Source organism: Cydia amplana, chromosome 19 (genome assembly GCF_948474715.1).
Source record: "Cydia amplana chromosome 19, ilCydAmpl1.1, whole genome shotgun sequence".
Taxonomy (NCBI): Eukaryota; Metazoa; Arthropoda; class Insecta; order Lepidoptera; family Tortricidae; genus Cydia; species Cydia amplana.
The window spans coordinates 8406241-8434015 of NC_086087.1; the positions used below are offsets into that span (position 1 = coordinate 8406241).

Consider the following 27775-nt stretch of genomic DNA (forward strand, 5'->3'; position numbering starts at 1 on the left):
AAAATAAAATAGTTTTGGGGTTTATCGGGTATTGTGGACCCCCAGGGTGTCGGAGGGGGTTGAAACTTTGTGCAGAGTATTATCTTCTTAAAAGGCATCGTTTGGTTATAGTTTCGAACCAAAAGCGCTCGGGGGCAATTTTTCAAAGGCTATCCTGCTACACCCTTTTGTTTTTTTTTTTTCACTTTAATCCTATAATGTGGGTCGTTGTATATGTCTTTCAAAATGAGTAGGGCCTAAGGATCTTAATAAACTATTTTTTGATAAGAATAATATTATCGAAAATATTAACTCCGAAAGAAAAAAAAATGTGTCTCTCCTCTAACTTTTGAACCATGGGTCCAAAAATTATGAAAAAATGCAAGTAAATAAACTTTCAATGAAAACTATAGCGGTTGCGCCGTTTTTGAGTTTTTGCTAAAAGTTTTCCCTTCTTGTATATGTTCTGCAAATGTAACTACGGAACCCTTCACTAAGCAAAAAAACCGGCCAAGAGCATGTCGGCTCTTTGCCAGTTTTTTTAATAAATAATAATATGCCGCTAGCCCGCCACCAGCCCGGCCCCTAGCGACAGGCCGCGCTCAGTGTATGATTCGCCTTATCTTATCTATTGATAAAAATCCATGTTCAATTTATAAATTAAGTCACTAATAATGAAAACCATCTACACATTTAAGTAAAAGACTAGTCAATAACAAGCTGACAAGGTAAAAAATAAGGGATATAAATGTATATACTTTGTTATGCGAAACTTAACTTTATTAAATCAAAATAAATTCAAAGATTGGTGGAACTTATAACTCAGGATCAATAAATATTAATTAATTACCCAATAATCATAGTTTATTGGAATTGAAAGAATAGCAAACATAAGTCAGTTTTTGACAGAGAAAATATAAAAATTTGCTATAAGTCCATCAGACCTTGAACATGGTCTTTCGAACCGGATAAAATAATTAAACATTAAAATTATTAATTTATTAAACAACCTCGTAATAAATTGTAGCTTTTTCGTCGACACCTTTTACGTATATTTCCTGAAACAAGCCAAAACTCTTATTAGTAACGTATTCTGTGAACAAGTTTTTGTAGAAATTTGAGTCAACCTTGATTTGAGTGAAACGCTTTTTAATCTTCAACTTTAAAATTTATCAAATGAAAGAGATTATCATGTGCAATAAATTATCGTACGTGCCAGCGAAGCAAATCGCAGTTCTTATAGCGGTAACACATTACCGCACCGTTCAAGGTCACGGTGCGCCGCACCCATAAGTGAGAGCGAGAAAGAGATATTTGTTTCTCGCTCTCACTATCTCTTTCTCGCTCTCACTTATGGGTGCGGTGCACCAAAGCCAAGATCGCGGTGCGGTGCCGTAATGTGTTACGACTTTTACATTCAACTTGTATGGAACACACCACGAACACGGCTTGTTAGGGGCACGTCCCGGCATTTCAATATTTTTAAACAAAACTATCAGAGGATAGTTTAAAATAAATTTTGTGCTAATTCAAATGAAATTATCAAATTAGTTATATTTTATTCATTATAATGAGCAGGCTCGATCAAAGGGTTATGGATCTAGAAGAGCTTAGAAAGGCGCAAAAGCTATTTGTGAGGGCTCTTGCTATACTGGTCAACTCGTTAGCCAGAAAGTATGCGTGTCCATAGTGACCATGCTGTAGGTACATAGGTAGGATAGGTGGACTGTTGACAGTGTTGACTGGTCAATTGTGGTGGGTAGTGACATGTAGTGGGTACGCAGGAAAATTGACGTTTTGGGAGTGTTTGGGAGACATATAAAATGTGTACGGAAGGACGTACCTAATACAAAACAAGGGTCAATAATGGACAAAGCTCGCCCACTTTGATTTTTTCCTTTTTTGAATTCATTGATCTGATCATGCATATGACAAAAATTGAGAACTGTTGATCTAAAAGGCCTTTTAAAATGAATCTATTGGTAGGTATTCAAAATTGGAACAAACAGCCGCCATCTTGAATTTCTTTATTTTTGCTCAAAATTGATATCTGAAGATATCTATTGATATTCGAAAGGCTATCTATATATCGATATATCTGGAATATCTATTGATATTTTAAAATCTCAAAACAAGTCACGCTATAATTAGTCACGTAGTCACACTATCGTCGTTAAATAAGGTAGGTATAACGAATTTATCTAATCACGCTATCACGCGTTTTTATGATGAACGTTATAGATATAACTAACCATAATTATGTACCAGGCTGTACTGTACCAGTAAACTTATCTACCAATAAATATTGCGATAAAAGTATTACGATAGGAAATGAGTAGGTAAATGACATTTATATCAAATTGACGGATTGTAACGCCGTTATCGTTACAGATGGCCGCAACGGACCGCAACCTTGGTGCGGTCGGCGCACCGCACACGTTCGTTCATGTCGTACGAGTAAGGTGGTCTGCCGTACATCCGTTAACACTTTCAGCGCCAAGCGCCCCATTTCCAGTACAAAATGAATCCACCTAGCGGGTTTTTAGCTGTGGATGTGTTAAGAGGCTTTTTCTCCTTACAAACGCAGGCCCCAGTCCGCAGTTGTATGAGAGGCATGGTAAAACGTACTTATTATTGATAAGTTTAAAACTCGCTTAAAATAAAAGTAAATATTTATTGAACTTTATCTCAATAAAAAATCATATTTGGCAAAGCTCGTCGCTTAACACGTATTATAAATGGGTTTTTATATACATGTGTACGGAGTGAGCACTCTAAGGTTTTTTCGTCATTCGATAATGTTTTGTTCCTAGCTAACATTAAAGTTTATTGCAGTTAATTATAGAGGTTAACCCTCGATACGCTTACAGGAACTAATTTAACTAATTATCATCTAATAATAAAAGAATGGGGCATTTCACGTGAAGCGGACAGGGTAAAATGGTTGAGGTTTCCGATTTCGGTTATATTCGAGTATGTTACACATGTATGAGTTCTCGACACAACCACAAAATATTTTTACAATTGGAAGCCTATTTCATAAATTATGGGTCTTAGAAGATTTGACTTAAGGCGAGATTACACTTCTTTAAACGTCACGACTCAGTTAGAGGAAGTATAGTGAACCAAACTAACTGCTACATTTAATTAACCCTTAAATTGCCTTTATTACCTCATATTTCGATTTCGTTTATAACTTTTTTTTTATGAAAAAAGTGTAAAATATATTTTTTTTTTTACTTTTTTACAAAGTTCGCATTTTTGAAAAAATTTTTTTGCTTGTTATTTTGAAAGCCTATATTATGTTTATACTCTACGCAAAATTTCATAGTGGGCCGCAAAGTAGTTTAGGAGCTATACGAATAACAATACCAAAGTGCGGGGTCAGCCCCATAGTAGCATCACTCCGTCCATAGTTACGACGACACATTTTCGTTTTAGATACATTTTAAATACTGTTATTAATGGTTGTGTCTGATTAATTCCGTGATTTCCCACTAGTTACCACCAAATTGTCACCAGTGGTAATAACTGGGATTTTTTCCCCACCTGTTCCCACTGGAAACAATTGAAAAAAAAATCCTAGTACTAAAATACTAGTGGCATTTTTTCTCAGGGGTCACCCATTAATAAAAATTCGTCACACGTTTAGGGGGAGAGAGAGGTCAAGAAATGTGGCATGTTGTGACTTTGTGACGTCACTTAAACTTCACCTGTAACCGTAACATTGTTTTCATTTTTGAGTATTCGCTGTATAGTTAGATAATATAGGTTTTTGTAATGAAACATAATTTTTCTGCATTATATTTTTATTCCTAATCCGTTTCGTGTCATAAACTATCTAATACTAAAATAATAATGCCTAAGTAATTCGAATTCCTGATTTAGTTGAAAACAAAATTGCAAAATATGTGACGTCACACTATGGGGAAGAGGGTTAGGGTTGTCAAATGTGACACGCAGGGGGGGGGGTGTTGTGACGTAATTTATGGATGACCCCCCTCAGTAGTTACCACCAACTTTTATAGTGTTCAATACTAATTAAAATAGCTAGAATAATTGGTACACAAAAATGAAAACAATGTTACGGTTACAGGTGAAGTTTAAGTGACGTCACAAAGTCACAACATGCCACATTTCTTGACCTCTCTCTCCCCCTAAACGTGTGACGAAATTTTATTAATGGGTGACCCCTGAGAAAAAATGCCACTAGTATTTTAGTACTAGGATTTTTTTTCAATTGTTTCCAGTGGGAACAGGTGGGGAAAAAATCCCAGTTGTTACCACTGGTGACAATTTGGTGGTAACTAGTGGGAAATCACGGAATTAATCAGACACAACCATTAATAACAGTATTTAAAATGTATCTGAAACGAAAATGTGTCGTCGTAACTATGGACGGAGTGGTGCTACTATGGGGCTGACCCCGCACTTTGGTATTGTTATTCGTATAGCTCCTAAACTACTTTGCGGCCCACTATGAAATTATGCGTAGAGTATAAACATAATATAGGCTTTCAAAATAACAAGCAAAAAAATTTTTCAAAAAATGCGAACTTTGTAAAAAAGTAAAATAAAATATATTTTACACTTTTTTTTCATAAAAAAAAAGTTATAAACGAAATTGAAATATGAGGTAATAAAGGCAATTTAAGGGTTAATTAAATGTAGCAGTTAGTTTGGTTCACTATACTTCCTCTAACTGAGTCGTGACATTTAAAGAAGTGTAAATCTCGCCTTAAGTCAAATCTTCTAAGACCCATAATTTATGAAATAGGCTTCCAATTGTAAAAATATTTTGTGGTTGTGTCGAGAACTCATACATGTGTAACATACTCGAATATAACCGAAATCGGAAACCTCAACCATTTTACCCTGTCCGCTTCACGTGAAATGCCCCAAAAACTACATATAGAGATATTATAATCCTGCCTCATTATTAAGAATGAAAGGAATCTAATTTGTTTTACGCCTTTATATTCTTGCGGAATAGGTACTTTAATAGCTCATTATCATCTTGTATCTTTTATTATTTGTAAGCAGTTGTGCGTACATGATGCTATAGTTCGTTTTTTTTAGCATTAGAAAGAACTTGAAAGAAGGTAAGCGATCTTGACATGTCTTTTAATTGAAAAACACTTTTTAAAAATCAATAACTATTACTAATGAAAGCAGAAGACTATAAAAGATCGTATTAGAGTCATAATTGTTACATATTTACCGTAACTTATTTTAAAAATGTGTTTTTCAAGTAAAAGACACATCAAGATTGTTTACCTTATTTCTAATGCTAAAAAAAACGAACTATAAATAAAGATTTTTATTTTTAACTTACCATTCTCATGCCGTTGGCGTCAAAATGTCTGTTCATATGCACAACACTGCCATTTGGCAAATGGTAATGCGATTTTAGTACATCTCCGTCTAACACAAACTTCACATTAGTGTCCATCTTGCCATCAGGGCTTTTGAAATCTCTATGTTCTGCAAGGATGATCTTCTGGTCAAGAATGATGGCGCCGGAGCCACTTTTGACCACGTACTGGAGGGTACCGTCGGCGTTTTTGGAGTAGGTGGAAATGGTGTCAGGATTGGTGAGGAGGGCCGCGGTTTGTTCAGATAGATCTGGAATGTTAAAGGAAACCTTAGAAAACGTCAGTGACAAACGCCACACTACTAGGCTACTACAGGCTACAGGCACTGGTGAAGAGTGCCCACAATCATCACGTCCCTCAGCCATGAGGTTACGACAAGGAAGAAGAAAGGAAACCTTAGTAATTTTCTATGAAAATGTTCTCGACTGTTTCCGCTTTGGGTTTTCCTGAGCATTTTTTAGGGTTCCGTAACGTAAAAAGTAAAAAAGTAACCCTTATAGGCTCACTCCTGCATCTGTGTCCGTCTGTCACAGCCAATTTGCTCCCAAACTGTGACCGACTGAGTTGAAATTTCGTACCTAAGTACCTACACATAATTATGAAAGTCGGAGAATCGCGGAAACCCAAAGGCGGACGAGCTGAAATACATACACTTAAAGTCAAATAAGTTTTTTTTATGTTATAATTAAGGTACATCATTTTTAATTTAATTGACGAAACAGGCGAATCTTTATCAAAATTAAAAAATCCTTAAGATTAAAATTAATAATACATATTACAGTGATCTAAAATATGGCTTAAATCGTTTTTCAGTAGTTGGTATTACTCGTTGTATAGCTTTTCCACTCACTTAGCTTTCTGATGACCTCCGAATCCTCCGCTGCATTTTCAGCCTTAACTTTCTTAAACTGCTTCCCAAAGAACGACATAGTGATAGCGACCGTCTCACACGTACAGAAAACCTTAACAATCTCCAATTCACAAGAAAACCGTGGGTTTTATATTAGTTTTAATCTATAATTAGTTTTAATCTATATTTGTGCCATTTACAACCAAAAGGGTGCTTTATTGTTGGTTGTCAATAAGGCGCTATTTCCATGTAGCTTCAATTTCAAATTCAACCTTATCGACAACCGACAATGTGGTGCCTTACCTTTTGGTTGAAAACGTCACATTTATCTGATATTTATTGCTGACAGAGGCTAGTAAATAATAAGCACTGGCAATCTCCATTCAATGTTTGTAGGTAGACTAAGTACTTACAAACGTTGTGTGGAACAGTCAGCTGAGGAGTAACACGTTCCACAACTACATGATAACTTCCATGCGGGAAGATTAGGAGGGAGGCGTCGAAACGTCTGACTACATATAATTTCATATGTCACCCTCCAGCTCTCCAGAGGACATCCCTACCTAGATAATTTTTCAACTGAATGTACCTAACTACCTAATACCTACATATGCCCCCTTCATTCTTCTACTGGTGTCGATTTTTGTCCACGAGCAACCACGAGTAACTTAATACGTGGGTTTTAATGGCCTCTACAAATGTCACCGATAATCGCATGAGATTTATTGCAATCAATTCATTACGGCATTTGATCGATCGATTGAAATCGTTGTCCTGTTTAGATGGCAATCACCTAAAATTGCGTGCTATTTGTTGCAAGGTCTGTAGATGCCTAAGCGCAGAGCTATATGACACTATCTGTGGTCACCTACCACCTACCTACCTGTGGTGTGCTACCTACGTCACCTAACCACCTACGTGATGAGATATCATCTACATTCTATTCAATGGTATCTTAGAGACCAGCAGTTTTTATTATTTACTAGTCTGTGATACTATAATGTACCTATTCTGTTAATTGCCGGTGAATTGGCTGGCACTTCGATAGCTAAGGATTAGGTAGCTTACATTAGATTCGTGACAGATTACCGCTCCACAAGTAAATTAAGAATGAAATATAATATTATTTAGATTAGATAAAAAATGTCATGAAATTTAGTATAGGTACCTACTGTACGTAGATGGAATTCTAATGAAACTAAATTCAGTTATACAGGGTGTCAGGTAATTCGACCAATTAGGTGAAGTCTCCAACCAGGTTGGAGACTTCACGGGATAGGGATAGGCTTTTCCCAGCAATGTACTGGCAGTATGACCTCGTAAATAATAATCCTAAAATAGTACGCGATTTGCTGTAATGTATTTGTATTAAAACGAGATTAAAAGTAACTTAAATTAGATATAATCTAATGTAAAAAAAATTGTTTAAGGTGAAATTTGCTGACGGTGTCGTCCACCCCCGATGTCCGTCCGTCTGTTTGTGCGAATCGAACTCGCGGCCAATACAAAGCGTTCCGTACATAGGGTGACTGCTGTAGGTAGTTATGGCCATAGTGGTTATATTCTCTTTGGTTATGGCCACTATGTAGTGGTGGTGACCACTTTCTGATTTGTTAGGAGTGGCCAGTTACTAATGTAGTAACTGGCCATTCCTAACAAATCATAAAGTGGCCAATTAATTATAATACTACCTATGTAGTGGCCAATAACTATTTTATAGGTACCGAGTGTACCTACTTAAAGAACTAATTTAAGTAGGTATATATAGTTTGTCAAAGGACTGTCTCATTTCAAACATAGAGAGAATCATACTGTCTTTGTCTTACACTACTACTAGCACTCAAAAGAAAAGGATGAGTATAGTTTTCTTTGTTCTTATTTACTGACAATTTGGTTTGACCAATTCGTCAATATAATATTCGCCTATTTTTTAAATAACTTTTATTATTACCAATTATTGTCAGATAAATAAATGTTGTAAAAAAAACTTATTTATTTCTTTAACTTTAAATTATTTAAAATAAAATGAGATCCCCAAACAGAAACACATACTTATTTGTCAGGTTTCGTTAGCGAATTAATTATATGTATTATTTTATACACAACTTTAAAACTCAATAGATATTAATTTGTTTTCCATTTAATGTAAAAATAATGATGATGAATGTAGGTACTTACGATACTGTAGGTAGGTACTTAATTTGTTTATTTGAAGTGAAACAGTATCGTATGGTTGGCATTTCAAGAAGAAGTGTGAAATCATCGATAACACAATGCAGTTGCATTTTATTGGTATAATTATTGCCGCATTTGGACTTGGTGAGGTCATATGCCGATCTTTCACCATAGATGAGGTGAGTATAATTATGGTCTAAGAGCTAGCCACGGAAAAATGTATGCAATTTATAGAGCAACGAAATCCCTCTAGTTAGTGTGCCATACTATCATTATTAATTAATCCGGTCGCCTGGCAGCAGTTCAGCGGTGGGTGTGAGAGTGGTTGGGCAACAAAGGGGTTGTAAAATCAATCGAAGGTATGCAATTTATAGAGCTCTGTGTTTGGTGTGATATAATAGCTAATTGTGTATTTAATTCAAATATAACAATGCCAGGCGTTTTATTTGGAGGAAAAGTAGTGCCAGGTGATGAAAGTACACAAACCACTTGAGCGCCTGCAGGAAGACCATGAGCAAATTGCATCTGACTCACAATTGCTTTACGTATATCACGTATATGTCTTCACTTTTTGTACTCTGTCACAGAATAAATAATAAATAGGTGCAAATTGCACGTGATCTTCATGCAGGCGCTCAAGTGGTTTGTGTACTTTCATCACCTGGCACTACTTTTCCCCCAAATAAAACGCCTGGCATTGTTATATTTGAATTAAATACATAATTAGCTATTATATCACACCAAACACAGAGCTCTATTGCACACCTTCGATTGATTTTACGACCCCTTTGTTGCCCAACCACTCTCACACCCACCGCTGAACTGCTGCCAGGCGACCGGATTAATTAATAATGGTAGTAAGGCACACTAACTAGAAGGATTTCGTTGCTCTATAAATTGCATACCTATTTCCGTGGCTAGCTCTCCAAAAGTCACACTACATGTACCTACATAGGTAGGTATTTTTATCAGTCAAGTAGGTACCACTTACTAGCGTTGTTCTACATAACATGTTATTAGCTAGTCATGCAGGCTAAAAATCTTAACAAAAGGTCAATCATAGATAGCTTTCACTAAAAAGCTCATATTTGTATTCCAGGGTCCATACAATTTGATAATGTACAACACCTCAAACTGCATTAAGGAGCAGCCTTGGTTCCACACCAACGTCACAGTCCTCAACGGCAAAGTCCTCCGCGGCACCGTCGTCAGTCAGAAGGAAATAAAGAATGTCAAGGTTAGATTTGAACAAGTTTTGAAGCTAAGTTTGGTAGAGTCTTTTCGGAAAGAGAAGAGTTGGAGAAGAATCGTGGAATGTATTGGGCCCCATACATTCCACGACTATTCTGACTATTCTCTTTTTCCTCACTGTAGACAGTAGACATCAGGAATTTTGTCAGGAAATTCCAAATTTGGATCTGGTAACCCTAGCTGAGAGGGGCACTTTCTTCTTTCGGTTGTTATAGCCATAACACACTACCGCACCATACCAAGGTCGCGGCTTAACATCTTAGCATCATTATAAATTATAACAGAAAATATCCGGCAAAATTACCCTTTTACGTTTCTTTTACAGTTCCGCGTTCAAACGTTCTACTTAGACCAAGGAAAAATAAAAATTTTCGAGATAAAGAACCAGAATTGCCATAATTCGATCATACAGATAGTGCTGAAAACAATTGGCATAACCTACAATAGTCGGAAGTGCACGATGAAACCGGTAGGGTGTTTGCTTAATTTTTACTTAGGTAGATAGACTGTGTAGGTAGTTTTCAAAATTTTTATATTTACTTCTATTAATATCCACCAGAAGTGGCTCCCGTCCTTAAAAATTGTTGATTTACTTACTTTACACGTCTTACATGCATAATGTGTACAAATATTCAACTCATCGGTCCTATAGCTAGGGGTTTTTTATGACCTTTCATGCGATTTTCAAATAATATGACTGACTAATTAGACACCACTGATCGTCGAAACTCCATTAGTTAATTTTTATTTATCAGTTGACTGCAGAGTTTGACAATCTGAACTTGGATGCAGTCCTTCACATGGTGGTGCAGAAGATCTGGTACGGCTCCGTGATAATCAGCTGGCAGATCGCCGTGCCCACCGCCACGATCATGTGCCTCGATATCCACATGCAGATTGTTAAAGCTGAGAGTGTGGACAATAAGGAAAATTCCTAATCGCCATGCAATTTTCTTGTAGTCACCAGGTCACGCTCCGTGATTGTTACGCCATTAGGGCTCTAGCTAAATTGGACATTCCATTAGCGTAAGTAACAACCAATTTATAGCTAGTCAACCAAATCTTGTCCGTAAAACAAGGCGCGAAATATAAATTTTCTATGGGACGATATCCTTTCGCGCCTACATTTTTCAAATTTGCCGCCTTTTTCTACTGTCAAGATCTGGTTGACCAAGTATAGTTAGGACCCTAAATGGCGTAACAATCCCGTATGGTGGCTGTACAAAAATAAAACCGTTATTGACCATAATGCCCAATAACCATAGAAGGTAGCATCCTATAGAAGTGGTCTATGCGTGCCTCCGTGAAGGACAAAACATATAAATTCGACCAATCATAGCGTCGCATTGCGCCGCTATGATTGATCGAATTTATTTGTTATGGTGGGCAACAAATGAATTCGACCAATCACGGTGGTCAATTTACGGTGGGGAATAAAACAAGATGTGAGACTGTGACAAGGACAAACAATAATAGCGATTCGACCAATCACGGTGGTCAATTTACGGTGGGGAATAAAACAAGATGTGAGACTGTGACAAGGACAAACAATAATAGCGCTTTCGCTGCTACTAGATTCATGCCAATAACAGTTTATTTTATCATTTTGTGTGCTTTCTGTCTCATGTTCGCTATCTATACTGGGTCAACCAAATCTTGTCAGTAAAAAGGAACAAAAAAAACTATACTCATCCTTTTCTTTTGGGTGCTAGTACTAGTGTAAGACAAAGATAGTATGATTCTCTCTGTCTATGTTTGAAATCAAACAGACCTTTGACACACTATATATCTATCGTCGCCACTAGCACGAAAGTGCAAATTATAGTGATGTAATAGGGCAGAATGGGTTATGGTCTTAGTTTATTCAGATAATACGTGAATGTAAAAAAAAACTTATTATGACGTCTGTCAGTTCTGTTCTGTCACTTTCACATATTCGTTTGCTTGAAAGTTTCCTTTTATTTATATTTTTTCCTATTTAATTTAATTATCTTTTAAACTTAATTTGTAATAATAAGTGCAAAAGTAGGTAATAACATTGTTGGAATTTCATATTTAGTTACGAGATCAGATACGCTTCATCAATGGAAGAGACGATTACTAAGATTACTGATTTATTAACTTTACCGGTAACATAATGAAAGAAAGAAATTCTTCGGAGGCAGGTGCAGAGATCATTCGATGTGGCTGGTTAAATCAAGATCCAATTTACATCGCGTACCACGACGAAGAATGGGGGCAACCACAATATGATGAATTAAAACTCTTTGAAATGCTATGCTTAGAAGGACAACAGGCAGGTCTTTCTTGGATAACAGTTTTAAAAAAACGTGATCACTACCGTAAGCTGTTTTATAATTTTAATCCAAATAAAATTGCAAAGTTAAGAGCTAGTGATGTTGAAACATATTTGAAGGACCCTGGAATTGTGAGACATAAGGGGAAGATAGAATCTGTTATAAACAATGCACAATGCTTTTTAAAAATGGAAGCGGAAGGAGATAACTTTTCAGAATTCATTTGGAATTTTGTAGACCATAAACCAATAATAAATAACTGGAGTACTCACAAGGAAATTCCAACTGAGACTATAAATTCAAAAGCCATGTCCAAAGCTTTGAAAGCTAAAGGCTTCAAGTTTATTGGATCAACCATTTGTTATGCATTTATGCAGGCTTGTGGGCTTGTTGACGATCATATATTAAATTGTGTTAGCCGCATTAAAAATAAATAATACAAAAAAAGTTTATTTTATTTCAAGCACTGTATCTCTATAAACTACAAGCTGCAGCTGCGATCCTGTCTGTTTAATTTAAAGGAACTGGAAGACGAAAAACCTGTAGGTTTGGCTTCTTAAGAGTCCGCAGCAAGCCCGGTTCTCCATAAAAATGAAATGAAATCTATTTGTCCACTGTACCACCAAACCGAGTTGGTGGTAACTACTGGGAATTTTTATTATAATAATACTACTGGGACTAGGTTTTCCCAGTAGTTACCAGTGTTAAAAGGTGGGAAAAAAAATCCCAGTAGTTACCACTAGTAACAACTTGGTGGTAACTAGTGGGAGTAACCCTGTATTGGTATGGTAACTCGGTTTAGTGGCAACTACTAGGAATAATTTTTCCCAGTGGTAAAAGGTGGGAAAAAAATTCCCAGTAGTTACCACTGGTAACAACTTGCTGGAAACTAGTGGGAATAACCCGTAAAATGCCGTCTAACGTCTATACTTGGTCAAGCAAATCTTGTCAGTAAAAAAGGCGCGAAATTCAAATTTTCTATGGGACGATATCCCTTCGCGCCTACATTTTTTAAATTTGCCGCCTTTTTCTACTGACAAGATCTGCTTGACCAAGTATAAAGAACATTATTTATCGAAGTCATGTAATGTAATGGGGTCTCCACACGAGGGCAGAACAGTAGGCAGCACGCTGAGACAGAACAGTACTAGTATAACTGGATTGGGCATGAGTGGTGGGGATAACTGACAGAACGGGATAGTCTTATGTATCTTTCAGTAGGCGTAGGACAAGATTTGGTTGACCAGCTATACCTTCTATGTCATTTCTATGTATTTGAGTACTAGGTTTTTGGTTTAGGAAATAAAATGTTATGTTGGTAGACATGGACCGATCCCAATATCCTCTTTTTTATGTTATCTGTAACCTAACCTAGAAATTTTAAGCTGTCAAATCAGTGAGAATAAAAATGTTTTAAAAATTGTATTCTCAATTCTTTTATTCTTTAACATTTATATTGTGTAAAAAAAATGGCACTCGTTAAACTTTGCTTACCGGTTTTGACCAGAACTGTAAGATTATACCCCGTAGCACAACAAGGTAATATGGCAGAAAATAGTTGCATACCAAAACACTATTTTTAATCAGAATTTGATATCGTTGTTTATATATTAAACTTTAAATTTTTAGCTCAGAAAATTCACCGATGGGTAGCTCCTACGTTGATGGAACTGAAGCGAAGAGAAAAAAAGCAGGGCGGTAAGATAACACACCCCAGAAACACTTTCCTTGAGTGGAATTTAGAAGCGGAATTATACGCGTTTGGGAAGCGATTAAATGAAGACTTCGACTCGGATCTGTTACTCCAGGCTTTCACTGACAGGTCTTACGTTATCAAAGAGGAAATGAAACAAAAAGAAATGGAATTCAAATTGGAAATGAAGGACAATAGAAAATTGGCTGAAGAAGGTATATTTTCCTCTATTCATAATTTTACTAATAATTTTCTGACAAATATTAAGCAGATTATCGATTCACAGGCAATGGTTTGTATATGTTATGTACAGGGCCGGATTAAGCGTGTCGGGGGCCCCTAAGCAGTGCAATGCTCGGGGCCCCCTTATAGTCAATTCTGCATACATAATGTTCAGTATAGGGAAGTAAGTTTTCGGTTTTAATTTCAACCTTCAGGTGTCGGTTGAGCCGATCCGAACAAGCCAAGCGATGTGTTTGTGTTTGTTGTGTTGTGTTTTTCGCTAGGTAGTTAAATATTTTGCGAGGCTGAACAGCGATTGTCTGACCGTAAGACCATACGCTGAGCCACATGATTAAAATTAAACGACTAATAATGATTTTCCATGTATTCATTGTCCAGTTAAGCTACCATATAGGTACAGGCCCGACCAGCAAAAAACGCGAGCGAAGTGAGCGCGTTTTTTTTTGGAAAAAAATGTGAGAGCGTGTTAGAAAGGCCGGGCCGGCCCTAAAAATTCGAAGTTCCCTAGTGAGGCGAGCTTTCATGCGAGCTCAAAGCCGTGCTTCAGGACAAGCTCAGCTGGAGCACAGACGCCAACAAATGTCCATTGTATTAAAAAGCGAGACTGCAGGCCGAGCTTGGCGCAGCGAGACCAAAGGCTATTTGGAAGACAAACCAAAAATTGAGGTAGCCTCACTTTTGGCTGAAGGTCGAGCTCAGCAATCTCCACTTTACTTAACAAGCCCAAAGCGTACTTATAACCAGCAAAGTGAGCTTTCATGCGAGGCAAAAGGCCAAGCTTCTGAAATCAATGTTGATATTTGTTAAAAAGCGACGCCGAGGATCGAGCTGTAAGAAAGCAGCGTGCAGCGCTCTGACACGAACCAATCGTCAAATGTTACCCAACAATAATATGTGTCACATGTACAAGAGTTACTCGGAGGGCCGAAGTTCCATTGATGAGGTTTTAGGCCCTCAGGAGCCTGAAATTCGTGCTCGACATTACATAGGTACTTTAAAAGCTATAAAATAACATAATTTACATTGATTATGTGTCTGAGAAACTGATATTGGACATTAGGTACCATACTTTGTTTTTTTGACCATATGAAACAAATATTTTTATTTGGCGCGCGCGGGGCCCCCTAGCCGAGGCGGGGCCCATAGGCAGTTGCCTACTCTGCCTTAGGGTTAATCCGGCCCTGGTTATGTATCATGGTACAACAAGGAAGATTAATGTATTGCATAAATTAAGTGCTTTAGGGCTCATTTAGACGGCGCAGCGCGCGAACTCGTATACGATTTTACTTACATTGCGGACCATTGAGGATACCAGGAGGATACCATGAGGATTGAGGAGAGCAGTTCAATAAAGATGAATTTAAAAACTATATAAATCACCCTAGGTTCATGAGAACAATCAGTAAAAAAATGTTAGAGGCTCCGTCTTGTGGTAAAAATTATTATGGAAAAAGATGTAGGAAGTACTTGATCCCAAAATTGTATAACGAAATACCGTATGATATGATGTTTAAATTTAAAATGAAAATGTTTCTATTAGACAAAATTAAATTAAAGTCACCACCATAAGCAATAAGATGTACTGTTAACAATTATTTAGGCAATTAGCTAAGTTTACCCATCTATGTTTTAAGGGAGTTCCCTCTGCCAACAAACTGTCCTGCAGTTTGGCAGAAGAAAAAAATATGTATGTTAGGGTTTATTTCATCTGAATAAACGATTTTTTTTTTATTTACCGCAATTCAGCTGACGAATCAAATGACGCAATGTAATGAAACTCTTGAGTCTGACAAGTAATTAATTGGTAAAATTATGTCTTTTTTATTACATAGTGAATTTGCAGTTTTAAAAAAACTTAACCAAAGATGGAAATTGTAGAAATCCAGATTCAAAATTCTTATATGTATTACCTTCCAGGCGAAAAATTCATCAGACATTACATTCAGTTGTACTTAGAAGCCGCCCTGCCCAAGTTCCCCTTGGAGGGGGTTGCGGGAGTGAGACAGCATCTGACCAGTGAAGATACTCTAGCCAACGTCTCTCTCCATCTGGGCACCAAGGACATTATACTTGCGGCTGTAAGTTTTACCTTCATTTAATAAAACAGGTATATGGTTATATGTGCTTTACATTTAGAGCGGTTTCACACTACGTCTGATCCGAATCCGTGAAAATATGGTACGAAGTAGCCGTAGTACTATTTCTATGGTAATTTACGCACTCCGTCATCCGATTTCGGAAAGAAATCTGACAGATCTAGTGCGTAAATTACCATGGAAATAGTTCTACGGCTACTTCGGATCATATTTTCACGGATTCGGATCGGACGTAGTGCGAAACCGCTCTTATGCTTCAAAAGCAACAATATTTTAAGTACTTATATGCAATTTTCAGCTTTAAAAATTCAATACTAAATTAAATCTTTGTATATCTAAGCGCTGATCAGTGTGCACGAAATTAAATCCATTGTTTAATACAATAGGTCTAAATTCGTATAACTGTACCTCATTGCATTACAGGAGTATCCAGTGGACAAGCACACATTAGCCACAGCATTCAAAGCCATAGTGGGTGCGCTGCTGCAGTCATGCGGGGAAGAGAAAGCCGCACACTTTGTCAGGGACTTTGTCATCACGCAACTGCAAGGTCAGTTTAATACTGTTGTTGTTCTGAAGCCCCGTCTCCATATCGCGCGGCAAACCATCGAACATTGGCTCGCGCGGCAGCCGCGCGCAATGGATACCGGGCGCATCGAGTTGGCTCGCGCGGCAGCCCGGTATCCATTGCGCGCGGCTGCCGCCAATGTTCGATGGTTTGCCGCGCGATATGGAGACGGGGCTTAAGATACAGTCAAGTTTAAAATATGGGTGCACTCATCACACTCAAAAATATCGTTTGTCAAAGGACTGTCTCATTTCAAACATAGACAGAGAATCATCTTTGTCTTACACTAGTACTAGCACCCAAATGAAAAGGATGACTATAGTTTAGTTGTTCTTATTTACTGACAATTTGGTTTGACCAACTATATGTCTCATAGCTCTTATGTCAGCGAATTAAGAACTATGGGTCATATTTTTCAGTAAGTTGTATGCACCCATATTTTTACACTTTCTGTACCCTAGAGGTGCAAAGGACATTCACAAGCTAGCGCCTTCCTAACGTCAGAATTTCCTAGAGAAAGTCTTCAGCAAAATTTAAAACAGATAGACAAGTTCATATTAATCATGCCTTCATTTATCTTACTGCTAGAACTTGCAAATAATTCCTTATCATTTTCTAGGTCAAGACGTGAACGAGTACTGGCATATAGAGGACCCCTGGGCCATGCTGACGGGCCTGCTTAAGAATCAGGAGGCTGAGGTGGAGCCCCGGCTGATTGGCGAGGTCGGCACGAACACTCTACTAGCTTGCTATAGAGTTGGCCTTTATGTAGACAAGAGGATGATTTCAGCAGGTACGGCCATTTGACCCTGCAATATCTAAAAAGCGGCCAAGTGCGAGTCGGACTCGCCCATGAAGGGTTCCGTATTTAGGAGATTTTGACGTATTAAAAAAAAACTACTTACTAGATCTCGTTCAAACCAATTTTCGGTGGAAGTTTACATAGTAATATACATCATATATTTTTTTTAGTTTTATCATTCTCTTATTTTAGAAGTTCCAGGGGGGGGGGACACATTTTACCACTTTGGAAGTGTCTCTCGCGCAAGTTATTCAGTTTAGAAAAAAATGATATTAGAAACCTCAATATCATTTTTAAAGACCTATCCATAGATACCCCACACGTATGGGTTTGATGAAAAATTTTTTTTTAGTTTCAGTTCTAAGTATGGGGAACCCCCAAAATTAATTGTTTTTTTTTTCTATTTTAGTGTGAAAATCTTAATGCGGTTCACAAAATACATCTACTTACCAAGTTTCAATATTATAGTTCTTATAGTTTCGGAAAAAAGTGGCTGTGACATACGGACGGACAGACAGACGGACGGACAGACAGACATACAGACAGACATGACGAATCCATAAGGGTTCCGTTTTTTGCCATTTGGCTACGGAACCCTAAAAACTACTTATTTGTAAACTTTATATTTGCGATAAAAAGTTATATCCAAACCACCATGTTATATCCAAAAATATCACGCACTCGCCAACGTCATTGGTACAAATTAATAAGCTTCACTCAAAATGAATGCATAATATGTCTGCTAGTTTTAAAGTATTTATCTATGGGCCAATAGTTGCCTGAAAATAAATATATTTCATTTCATTAATAGTTAATTCATTTTCCTTTTATCTGGGAATCATGTGGCAATAAGGCTTTCTTATAATATATAAAAAATAATTTATCGAAATACCCTCACAGGTTTTGGCGAAAACGTGTCCACCGCCAAAGAGATGGCAGCGCGCGAGGCTCTTAAGAAGGTCTTTGGTACCGAGGACCACATGAACCCCATCAACTTTCAACTGCAGGGCATACCCAAGCCCACCGCGGAGACCAGACACCAGATCGCTGCCAGTTGAAATGGCATTCTAGGACTGTAGGATTAAGTGCTTTATTTTTTAAATACCACTTTTATCATTTGTTTGGTCGTGGTTTTTACAAACCCAACTATCTTTGGCCCGAGACTGCCCTATTGGTGAGAATAGCATATATAGGTAGGCAGTCTGGTTATACCCTTAGTATTGGGAGTTACAAATTTTAAATGTGGTATTTTGAAGAATAGCGTAATTAGAATTGTTTATATAAATAAAATTAGACATATAAACAAGCTTTTTTAATTAAACATCTTGGCTTAGGAATAAAATATTATATATATTAAAATTTACAAAACATACATTGGCACATTTTATCTGGCTATGAATAACGTTTGAAAAGTAAAATAGTCAATACGCCAGCGTTCTATCCAAATTTAAATTTGAATTAATTTAACAAAAATTATACAAATTAAAATTATTGGTCATTATAATAATGCTACTATAACTTCTATTATACAAAAAATTGTTTACGGTATCCCCCAGATCAATCTTACTTAGTAATTGTTATTTATACACTATTGCATCACTCTCATCAACCAATTCGATGTCATAACCTAAATAACATTTAAAAGAAATGAGACTAATATATTTCAAATTAATTGAACCGTATTTTAGACAACTATCATGAGGCAAATTGCGCTTTGGCCTAATGAGTTTGACGAATTTTGTTCATGTAAACCAGCGGTCGGCAACCTTTTAGCAGCCAAGGGCCACATAGTAGGTAACGAAGTTGACGCGGGCCGCACTTTGTTAATATTTATGACTAGACTAGACATTGTCGTTTGTCAATATTACATACAAAATAGCCAGGGTGGCTCGCGAGCCGCAAGTGACAGGTTCACGGGCCGCGGGCCGCGGGTTGCCGACCGCTGATGTAAACTTATCACTTCATGTCACCGACAAGTTGCACCTTATTACGTCTACCAAAGGTTGCAATCAGCCTAGCTCTACAGTCTCCACGATCGGTTGAGTTTCATTCACGCTATCTTGTACTTTATTAGGCGTACCCAAAGTCCAAATCAGCTCGGCACAGAGTCCATGATGAGATTTCCGTGTTTGTCCTTGATACGGACCCGGCCCGATGCGTAGCGCGTCTCAGCTGTGCCGTCGTTGTACACCAGCTTCACCGTGCCGTCGGGGAACTCGCGGCGCTGTAACAAATATTACTTTTACAAGCTTTTACTTAACTTGCACTGTATGTTTGTACGGGTCAAATCTTGCAAGTTAATTTTGACACACTTCCCGGTTTCTGATGAAGCTGATCTGATGATGGAGACAGCAGGTGGCCATAGGAACTCTGTGATAAAACAGCGCAACCTAATTGTGTTTGGGGTTTTTAGAAATATCTCGATGAGTATTCGTTTTCTGTGGAAAGAAGAGTAGTCAGCGATAAAAGCTTGTACCAAAAATGAAATTTTTGCCAAAAACTTATTTCATAATCAACAGGGAGCTAGTTGAAATATAAATTCATAAGTATAGTCTAGCGAGCCAACTTAGTAGAACAAGGCGTCAAATTACAAATATTTAGGACTAAAGTTATGTCACAGAAGAAATAATAGTATTAGGTACAGAAGATTCACTCTAACAAAACGCGTCTGTTACGATGAGCACAGATATGGCCGCTAGGTGGCGACAGCGCCACGCGCGGCTTATGGCTAGCCACCAAAATTGGTGTGGAACGGATGTACTTTTAGCTACCTGTAGCAAAGCGACGAAATCGCGGAGTGAGCCACGCCTGGTTATGTTTGCAGTCACCTTATGGTCCCGACGCAAGAGGCGGTGAGCGTGGCGCCATCGGGAACGTGCGGGTTCTTGAGGTCGAAGTACCGGACGGTGCCGTTCGGGAGACGGATCTCGGATGAGCCTTAGGACTAAAGTTATGTTTGCAGTCACCTTATGGTCCTTAGTGTGCACCTCCACCTGCCCGTTGGGGAAGACGACGCGGCGCTCGCCCGACGCCGAGGCGGTGAGCGTCGCGCCGTCGGGGAAGCGCCACTCCTCGCGGACGTGCAGGTTCTTGGGGTCGAAGTAGCGGACGGTGCCGTTCGGGAGACGGATCTCGGATGAGCCTTAGGACTAAAGTTATGTTTGCAGTCACCTTATGGTCCTTAGTGTGCACCTCCACCTGCCCGTTGGGGAAGACGACGCGGCGCTCGCCCGACGCCGAGGCGGTGAGCGTCGCGCCGTCGGGGAAGCGCCACTCCTCGCGGACGTGCAGGTTCTTGGGGTCGAAGTAGCGGACGGTGCCGTTCGGGAGACGGATCTCGGATGAGCCGTCTTTGTATCGCTTCTCTACTTGGCCACTGAAATGTTATGTCTATTTTAGTAAAATTTTACAGTCTAATGGAGATGTAAGACAGCTATGTATAATATGACACTCTTAGACAAATTGAACAAGTTTTAAACTAGAATAGGCAATTGCAAGAAGGAATTAGGGTTACAGTAAACTCAATTAGGCATTATACCAAAGGAACTATAGTTTGAAAGGTCTTTAAATTTATTTATATTTCTGAGAATACAATAAAAATAAGATACTATTGATCAAAATATTTTGAAATAAAAAACTTTTATTTAATCAAAATAAGTAAATTAAAGAAACTTACTCAGGGAACTCCAAAACTTCCAACCCGTCAGGATGAGTTGTATGATAAGTCTTTGTTTCAGCATAATAATACTTTATCCTCCCTTCATTATAGAAGTTTTCCTTCACATCCCCATTGTAGTACACAAACTTGCTGTATTTGCCATCTGCCGACAAATACTTCACATTTCCATTTGGAAATCTGAGTTCTTTAGAACCGTCTGACTTCCTTATTTCAGTAGGGGTAAGGTCCGTTTTTGTTACACTAGTTTTGCTTGGAGGCTCTGGGAATGACCTATTGTCTAAATATTCTCGGTTTATGACAGTAGGTATTCTTTGGCTGCTACAGCTGTATGTGTGGTTGCTTACAGTTGATATAGGTGAGGTAGATCTGCCGTGGGAGTGATTAGATCTGCTTGAACTGGGTAAATAATCTGGTTCATGGTTAATCACAGTTACTGGTGATTTGCGGGTTGATCTATGACTTAATATAGACACAGGGGACTTGGATCTATTAGAACTGTATCCGCTAGGTTGATCGCGAGGTGATAACTGCTTTGGAGACTTGGATTCTTTCATTGAACCTGAATTAGATCTATGAATAAAAAAGCCATCTGTTTTTTGGTTGAGATTCGTCTTTTCGAAACTGTGATTGGAACTTGAATAGCTTGTTCTAGCATTGTCAAATGCAGGTTCATCTTTTGAATGTTCTTGAAATCTCTCCATGTATATTTTCTCTAAACTATTGTCATCTTCATTGTCTGTTGCATCTCTCCCACTAACAGATTCTGTATCTCCTAAACTTTCACTTTCGTGATCATATCGTCCATCATCAATGTCATGAGAGGTATATCTGTCTATATTTAAAGTTTGATTTCTTTCAGTTGGACTCACCACATCCCTCTGGCTAAAATACTTTGCATATCGGGATGTTACATTAAGATTGGGCACACTCTTAGCTCTGGCTCTAAGTGGGTTCTTTGCTGCAGGCTGCACCCTGCTTCTACTTTGCCTCTCTATTTCTAATGTTTTATACTTCATATCATCATCAGGCACTACTTGACTCTGAGCACTCTTTGCCTTGGACAACTTCTTGTTTATTTGTTCTAAATATTTAATATTAGTCATTCGCCTGGTAATGTCATTGCTGTGTTGGATCCTACGATTCTCTTTTTTCAACTTTTCTACTTCTTCCTGCAAATCTTTTTTCTCCTTTTCCATAATTTTCAATTGATTGCGAAGCCTTGCGGCGACAGTGGTGTATTTAGCATCTTTAAGTCTCATTTCTTCCTTTAGGTCATTTATTTCTTTCTTCAGGTTAACAACTTCATCTTTGTCTTTTTTGTTGAGCCGACCTCTCATCTCCCTCACTTGTCTTTCATAGATTTGCTTTTGCTTTGTCAATTTCTCTTTTTCCTCGGCTAAATAATATTCTGATAGAATTTTCTCCTCATTGAACTTTTGCTCAAAGGTAGATTTTTCTTCATAAAACTTTTGCTTCTCCATGTCAATATCTTCTCTCATTTTAGTTAGGTTTGCATTTTCTTTTCTAAATGTTTCAATTTCATCCTCTAATTCTCTGAGCCTATCTTTTAGCAGTTCACTTGTAGCAACTAATTTAGCATTCATTTCTGCCATGTTTTCTTTCATGCTGTCAATTTCTTTGTCATTATGACATTGTTGAACTTCGGGTTGTTTTTCAGCCTCTTTTGTTGTTTTGTTTGTTTTGTTATGCTGGACAGCCTGTTTTTTATTACTTTTAGAGATATCTTGGTGGTTGTTGAAGTTGTTGGATTCTTCTATAGTGTTATTACAAGAACAGCTGCACGCAGAAGAGCATGCTTCACTGCAACACTCTGTGTATTCACTGTTGCAGTCAATATCACTGTGACAATTTACATTTCTAGTCTGGTGTACATCAGGGCATAAGGTCATCAGTTTCGGATTGCTTGCTAGACATTTCTGCATAATCACAGGAGTACTCTCTCCTGAACATTCTAAATTACTGCCTTGTAAAAATCTATTGATAAAGGAATTGTTCAAGTTAAAGCTTGCATGATCTACCTTGTTTTCAAGCAGTTCAAACATATTTTGCTCTGCCATCTCCCTCTCTTGTCTAAGTTTCATAAGTGTTTCATCACAGCTGATATCTGAGAGAATGCTTTTGGCAGGAGAAGTAAAATTCTTATAATAGTCACTTTGTTTGAGTTGCCGAAGGAAATCATCCTGTTCTTTTGTCAGGACTGCCGCCCAGGTCTTACCCTTATTTGCCAGTAATGGATGTTTTCCTTTAGGTAATTGTAGTTTTATTTCTCTTTCTTTAGGTGGTGAGAGTGCTTTTGGACCATGGAGTTCACAATTGCTAGAATCAACTGTAGCAGTCAATTGTTTACTGTTTCCTTGCTTGATTGGATCTTGAGCAACTTTAATATTGGCTTGTTTGTCACTTACTTCTTTTGGCTGAACCAGTTTGTCATCAGCAGGTTTTGTTTTGACTTCAGGTGAAGGTTTAGAAACAACAATTTTAACATCTATACTCTTTCTTTTAGAATTTTTTGGTGATTTAATATTTATAGTTTTCACAGGTGCTTTTTTAACATTGGTAGCTTTTTTCCAAGGCAAAGCATATGTACTCTGTATGACAGGTTTGTTTTTCTGCAGCCCAAATCGGGTCATACCTTCCCCTTTCTTCAGATACGGTTTCTTGCTTTTACTAGGCACATTTTCCTTTTGTAAGATTTTGGGTTTGGGTGCATCCAATTCATTTTTAAGTTTTTCAATGATTAGTGCTTCAAAGTCTTTCTTAGGAGTCAGCACCGGCATATCATCGAGAGATATTTGTTTCTTAGAAGCTACAGAGTGTGCCCCTCCACTTGTACCTGACTCGGTTGGTGCTTGAGATGCATTGGAAGCTTTGCTTCTGCTAGAGACAGGAGAAGTTATAATAAATTCCGACTCTTGGGATAGGTTAAGGACAGCCACGCCTTCCACTAAGTCCTGTTGGTTCACTTGCGATTTACTCGAATGGAGCCGCGGTGTGGCGTCGGTTGAAGACTCGGAACTTCCAAGCAAGCTCCGGAATGTGTTAAAGCTCGTACTTGCACTAAATTGACTGACGATTTCCGTAATGCTGGAGTTCCGAGGCGACTCTTGATACAATTGGCGTTGTTTAAGAAGTTTGTCTTGTTGCAATAACTGTAGCTGGCGCAGCAAATGTAGTCGCTCCAGTATTTGTGTTGGGGACAGCGACACGTCGCTGTCCGAGTACGATTGGTTCATTGCAAGCGTTGTTTTAATAGCACATTTCATACAACAGCTTAACACTAATAACAACAATCCCATAAAAAATCTAAAAAGTTGATAAAAAAAAACTGAGCGTTACAAATACAAACTGAAACTTTTGGCATGACAGTGACAGACAGCAGCAGTTTCCCAGTGTTGCCAGACTATATTTTAAAATTTTGATGAAAACAAGATGTATATAGTCTGTCAAGCCATTTCCGTCAGTAGAAAAAAGCGGCAAATTTAAAAAATGTACGCGCAAAGGGTAGTCGTCCCATAGAAAATTTGAATTTAGCGCCTTTTCTAACTGACAAAGTTGTTGTTTTGAGATTATAATTCTACCTGGGGTCTGCATACTTCACTGATAATTGCTATTTTCGATACATTGCTGAGATACATCGAATTCAATCGATTGACCAAATAACGCAGTGAGGCCAGTGAGGTATGTAGAAGATTCTACATACCTCAATGTTAATAAGAATAAGCGTTTATTCATGGCAAACTAAACTACATTTAATACAAACGTATTACAAAAAGCATATTTTAAACAGAAATTATAGTTTACCACGAAATGGTCTCGCCTCAGCATAATGCTAACCCGAAAGTCAGCGCTGGTCTTCCTCTTGGTCTTAATGGCGGGTTAATGAAAACCCGCCTCCTAAAAAGGATATAACCCGTTTAACTTTATTAAGCCCGTTTCTACACTTGTAAGTTTTACTTACGTAAGTAGGGACACAGCTATACTAGAGAATGAGAGATGAATATCGTTATCTCATTCTAACAAATAGCTTTGTCCCTACTTACGTAAGTAAAACTTACAAGTGTAGAAACGGGCTAACATTAAGAAAATAAATTACGCAGAAATGCTATAAAGTATAGAAATTACGTAAACTTCATACGCTGGCCACTTTTCTTGTTGATGCCACAGAATAGATAATCTATGGATGGAGTCCAAGTACGCGAGTTTGCGTTTACGTGAAGAAAATGTTTAGTCAGTGCTGCCAACTGCTTGTTTTAACAATATTAATTTTATTTTAGAAGTATTCAATCGAAGGTTTTACTTAAAAGTGATATTTTTTATCACTTTTACAGCTTTTATTTAACTCCATTCTTTAAACAACTTAAAGTAGAATAATAAATAAAAAAGGTCTGACACTTTTATAATTCTGTGTTGTCATATGTTAAATCTTATCATGTGTCAATCGCCGTTATACATATTGCAACATTATGCCATGCTGTGCCCATAAATGTCAAAATTTCTGTCCATCTTTATTCAAAAATCATTTGATTATTCACGAGCCAAACACAGCTTCGTCGTCATGTCCAAAAGAAGTGGTTTCCATAGAGCCCCTAAATTTAAGCCCGAAGTGAAAGTGGTACAACGGCCTCCTAAGCCCACAATAAACATATTCAGAACTGAGAAAGTTGAGGTTCTGCCTGAACCAATAAAATCTGAAGCTGATAAAAAGCTGTACAAGTAAGTTTTTACTTATTTTATTTATTAAATAAGTAATAAAAATAACATTGATGAAACGTGAGCATTAATAAGTGATGTAAAGAAGTACAATCATTAATTTTACAAGGTTCATTAAATGTGTTTACCATAATTTTGTTCTAATGGAAAGTAAAAAAATAGGCCATCTGCAGTAGTTGTTTTTTTTTAGTGAAAGTACATTGCTTTAAATATTTTTTTCAGGACAATTAGATTAGAAAATGGTTTAACAGCTCTGCTCATATCAGATCCGACCGGGCTTGATGTAGTTGATGATACGTCCAGCGAAGAGGAGAGCAGCAGCTCGGATGACACCAGTGGTCCGGAGAGTGACACACAGTCGGAACGCTCTGGAACCAGCGACCAACATGGAAATAAGAAACGCCAAGACTTCAATGAAGAGAAACTGGTGAGTCTATTAAATCATATGCATTCATTTGTTTAATCAATCCTTGTAAATCTGTTTATACTTCTGTTGATTCATAAGAAGATGTTTTATACATGCTTCTGTAGTATGAGTATTATGACAGTGTTTATATCAGGTATCAGATGGATCTAGTTTTTTAATTAAAAATTATTTAATTTCTGATGATAGTATAAACTTAGTTTCATACATATACATAAATTTAAGTTTACAAAGAAAAAAATCTTTTTTTTTAATACCACATCGGTGGCAAACAAGCATACGGGCCGCCTGATGGTAAGCAGTCACCGTAGCCTATGGACGCCTGTTGTATGGTGTTACATGCGCGTTGCCAACCTTTTTAAAAACCTGTACACTCCTTTTTTACAGGTAATTTTATAATATGAATTATGGAAATAGTTATATTACCAATTTTCTTTTTCTGTAATAAAGAAATAAATAATTTAACTCTACAAACCAAATAAATAAACAATTTAAGGAACATTTTAGATTTTCCTACTTACAACAATGTGCTTGTTTCTTATAAGATTTGTTTGTTTGTCAAAAATAAAAATTAGCTAATGAACTACCCTTCATCCTGTTTTTGTACTAAAATTACAGTTTGCTGTTGTTGGTTGTACAGTGGGCCAAGAAAGTGGTCTACCAGTTTTGACAAAAGTTTCTGCGAGATCTAACGATCACTAAGGTTGACAATTGTCACTGACATAATATTACAATCGATCTTGTTGTCTCATGACCACTCATGACGTTCAAACGAACCTCAACCGTAGGGTGGTAGACCACATTTTTGGCTGACTGCACAAATTAGGGCATTTTTGGTTCAAAACTAAGATATAAAAAAAAGTTTTTGGGTTCTGGAACATAAACAATTAAAATTGAATTCACTACAATCATAATTACATTTTAAAAACCAAGATTATGCTTAAGTGTGCACCTAAAATAATTTAAAATGCTTCTTGCCAAAAACAACAAGCCTAACCTGACCAGACAATATTATGTTTACAATTAATGTTGTATAACAAAAAGTCAACCTTCATAGTAAATAGATCATATCGATTATTGAACAATGTCCATACTGGCATGGCCGCTTTTTTGACTGTACACAGAACAGAGAACTACAGAAGGTCTACTCTAGCTGACAAAGCATCTAAATTTATATTGAGTTAAATAAGTATTTTTATATTCCAAAAAATGAATGTATACCCTTTTCAATTAGAAGTTTTTGAGTTTCTACTTAGATCCAGGGTTTCATTTCTCATTGGTATGGAATTGGATTTTTTTATAAACAGACTCATAAATATTACATCAAGAAGTAAATAAATACAAAAAACAAAAAAGAGGAAAATCAAGTTTTTAATAAATTTGTAGATTAAACAACTTTATATTCCAAATGAAGAATTATGTAAGAAACCTAAAGATTATTTTTAAATCCCTATGAAGTAAAGTGTGCAATTATTTTCTTTTTCACTATGTGGCGTCTGATTGTCCCATCCATGTCATTTCTTCCTTCATTAAACTTGCAAACGAAAGTGACACATAGATTTTTGGTTAAATGCCATAGCTGGTATAGCTAATTTTGTGTCAACCAGCATCA

The 27775-nt window shown here is 37.3% G+C and overlaps 6 protein-coding genes across 6 annotated transcripts in view; 4 read left to right on the plus strand and 2 right to left on the minus strand.

Moving 5' to 3' along the window:
- Positions 1 to 980: 980 nt before the first annotated feature.
- On the minus strand, positions 981 to 6283 carry LOC134657150 (uncharacterized). Its single transcript, XM_063512702.1, has 3 exons — positions 6205 to 6283; positions 5315 to 5604; positions 981 to 1037 (listed from the first exon to the last, which is right to left on the minus strand). Exons 1-3 carry the CDS (start codon positions 6281 to 6283, stop codon positions 981 to 983), a joined length of 426 nt encoding a protein of 141 aa, XP_063368772.1.
- Positions 6284 to 9450: 3167 nt separating this feature from the next.
- On the plus strand, positions 9451 to 10582 carry LOC134656842 (uncharacterized). The gene is made up of 3 exons (XM_063512369.1): positions 9451 to 9616; positions 9956 to 10099; positions 10386 to 10582. Exons 1-3 carry the CDS (start codon positions 9497 to 9499, stop codon positions 10566 to 10568), a joined length of 447 nt encoding a protein of 148 aa, XP_063368439.1. The 5' UTR covers positions 9451 to 9496; the 3' UTR covers positions 10569 to 10582.
- Positions 10583 to 11746: 1164 nt separating this feature from the next.
- On the plus strand, positions 11747 to 12355 carry LOC134656721 (DNA-3-methyladenine glycosylase 1-like; the record flags this gene model as incomplete). Its single annotated transcript, XM_063512231.1, has 1 exon — positions 11747 to 12355. A coding segment is annotated over exon 1 (588 nt), but the record flags the coding sequence as incomplete, so codon positions are not given.
- A 1041-nt stretch (positions 12356 to 13396) lies between these two features.
- LOC134656918 (large ribosomal subunit protein mL44) lies at positions 13397 to 18503 on the plus strand. The gene is made up of 6 exons (XM_063512471.1): positions 13397 to 13466; positions 13557 to 13835; positions 15781 to 15941; positions 16383 to 16509; positions 17147 to 17320; positions 18230 to 18503. Exons 1-6 carry the CDS (start codon positions 13397 to 13399, stop codon positions 18385 to 18387), a joined length of 969 nt encoding a protein of 322 aa, XP_063368541.1. The 3' UTR covers positions 18388 to 18503.
- An 885-nt stretch (positions 18504 to 19388) lies between these two features.
- On the minus strand, positions 19389 to 24395 carry LOC134656844 (centromere protein J). Its single transcript, XM_063512370.1, has 3 exons — positions 21006 to 24395; positions 20501 to 20705; positions 19389 to 19553 (listed from the first exon to the last, which is right to left on the minus strand). Exons 1-3 carry the CDS (start codon positions 24323 to 24325, stop codon positions 19422 to 19424), a joined length of 3657 nt encoding a protein of 1218 aa, XP_063368440.1. The 5' UTR covers positions 24326 to 24395; the 3' UTR covers positions 19389 to 19421.
- A 1077-nt stretch (positions 24396 to 25472) lies between these two features.
- Positions 25473 to 27775, plus strand: part of LOC134656983 (nardilysin-like) — a 36212-nt gene continuing 33909 nt past the window's right edge. The window contains exons 1-2 of the mRNA XM_063512548.1: positions 25473 to 25742; positions 25962 to 26166. Coding sequence (XP_063368618.1) covers positions 25513 to 25742; positions 25962 to 26166 — 435 coding nt within the window. The 5' untranslated portion in view covers positions 25473 to 25512. The remainder of the gene's footprint in view (positions 25743 to 25961; positions 26167 to 27775) is intronic.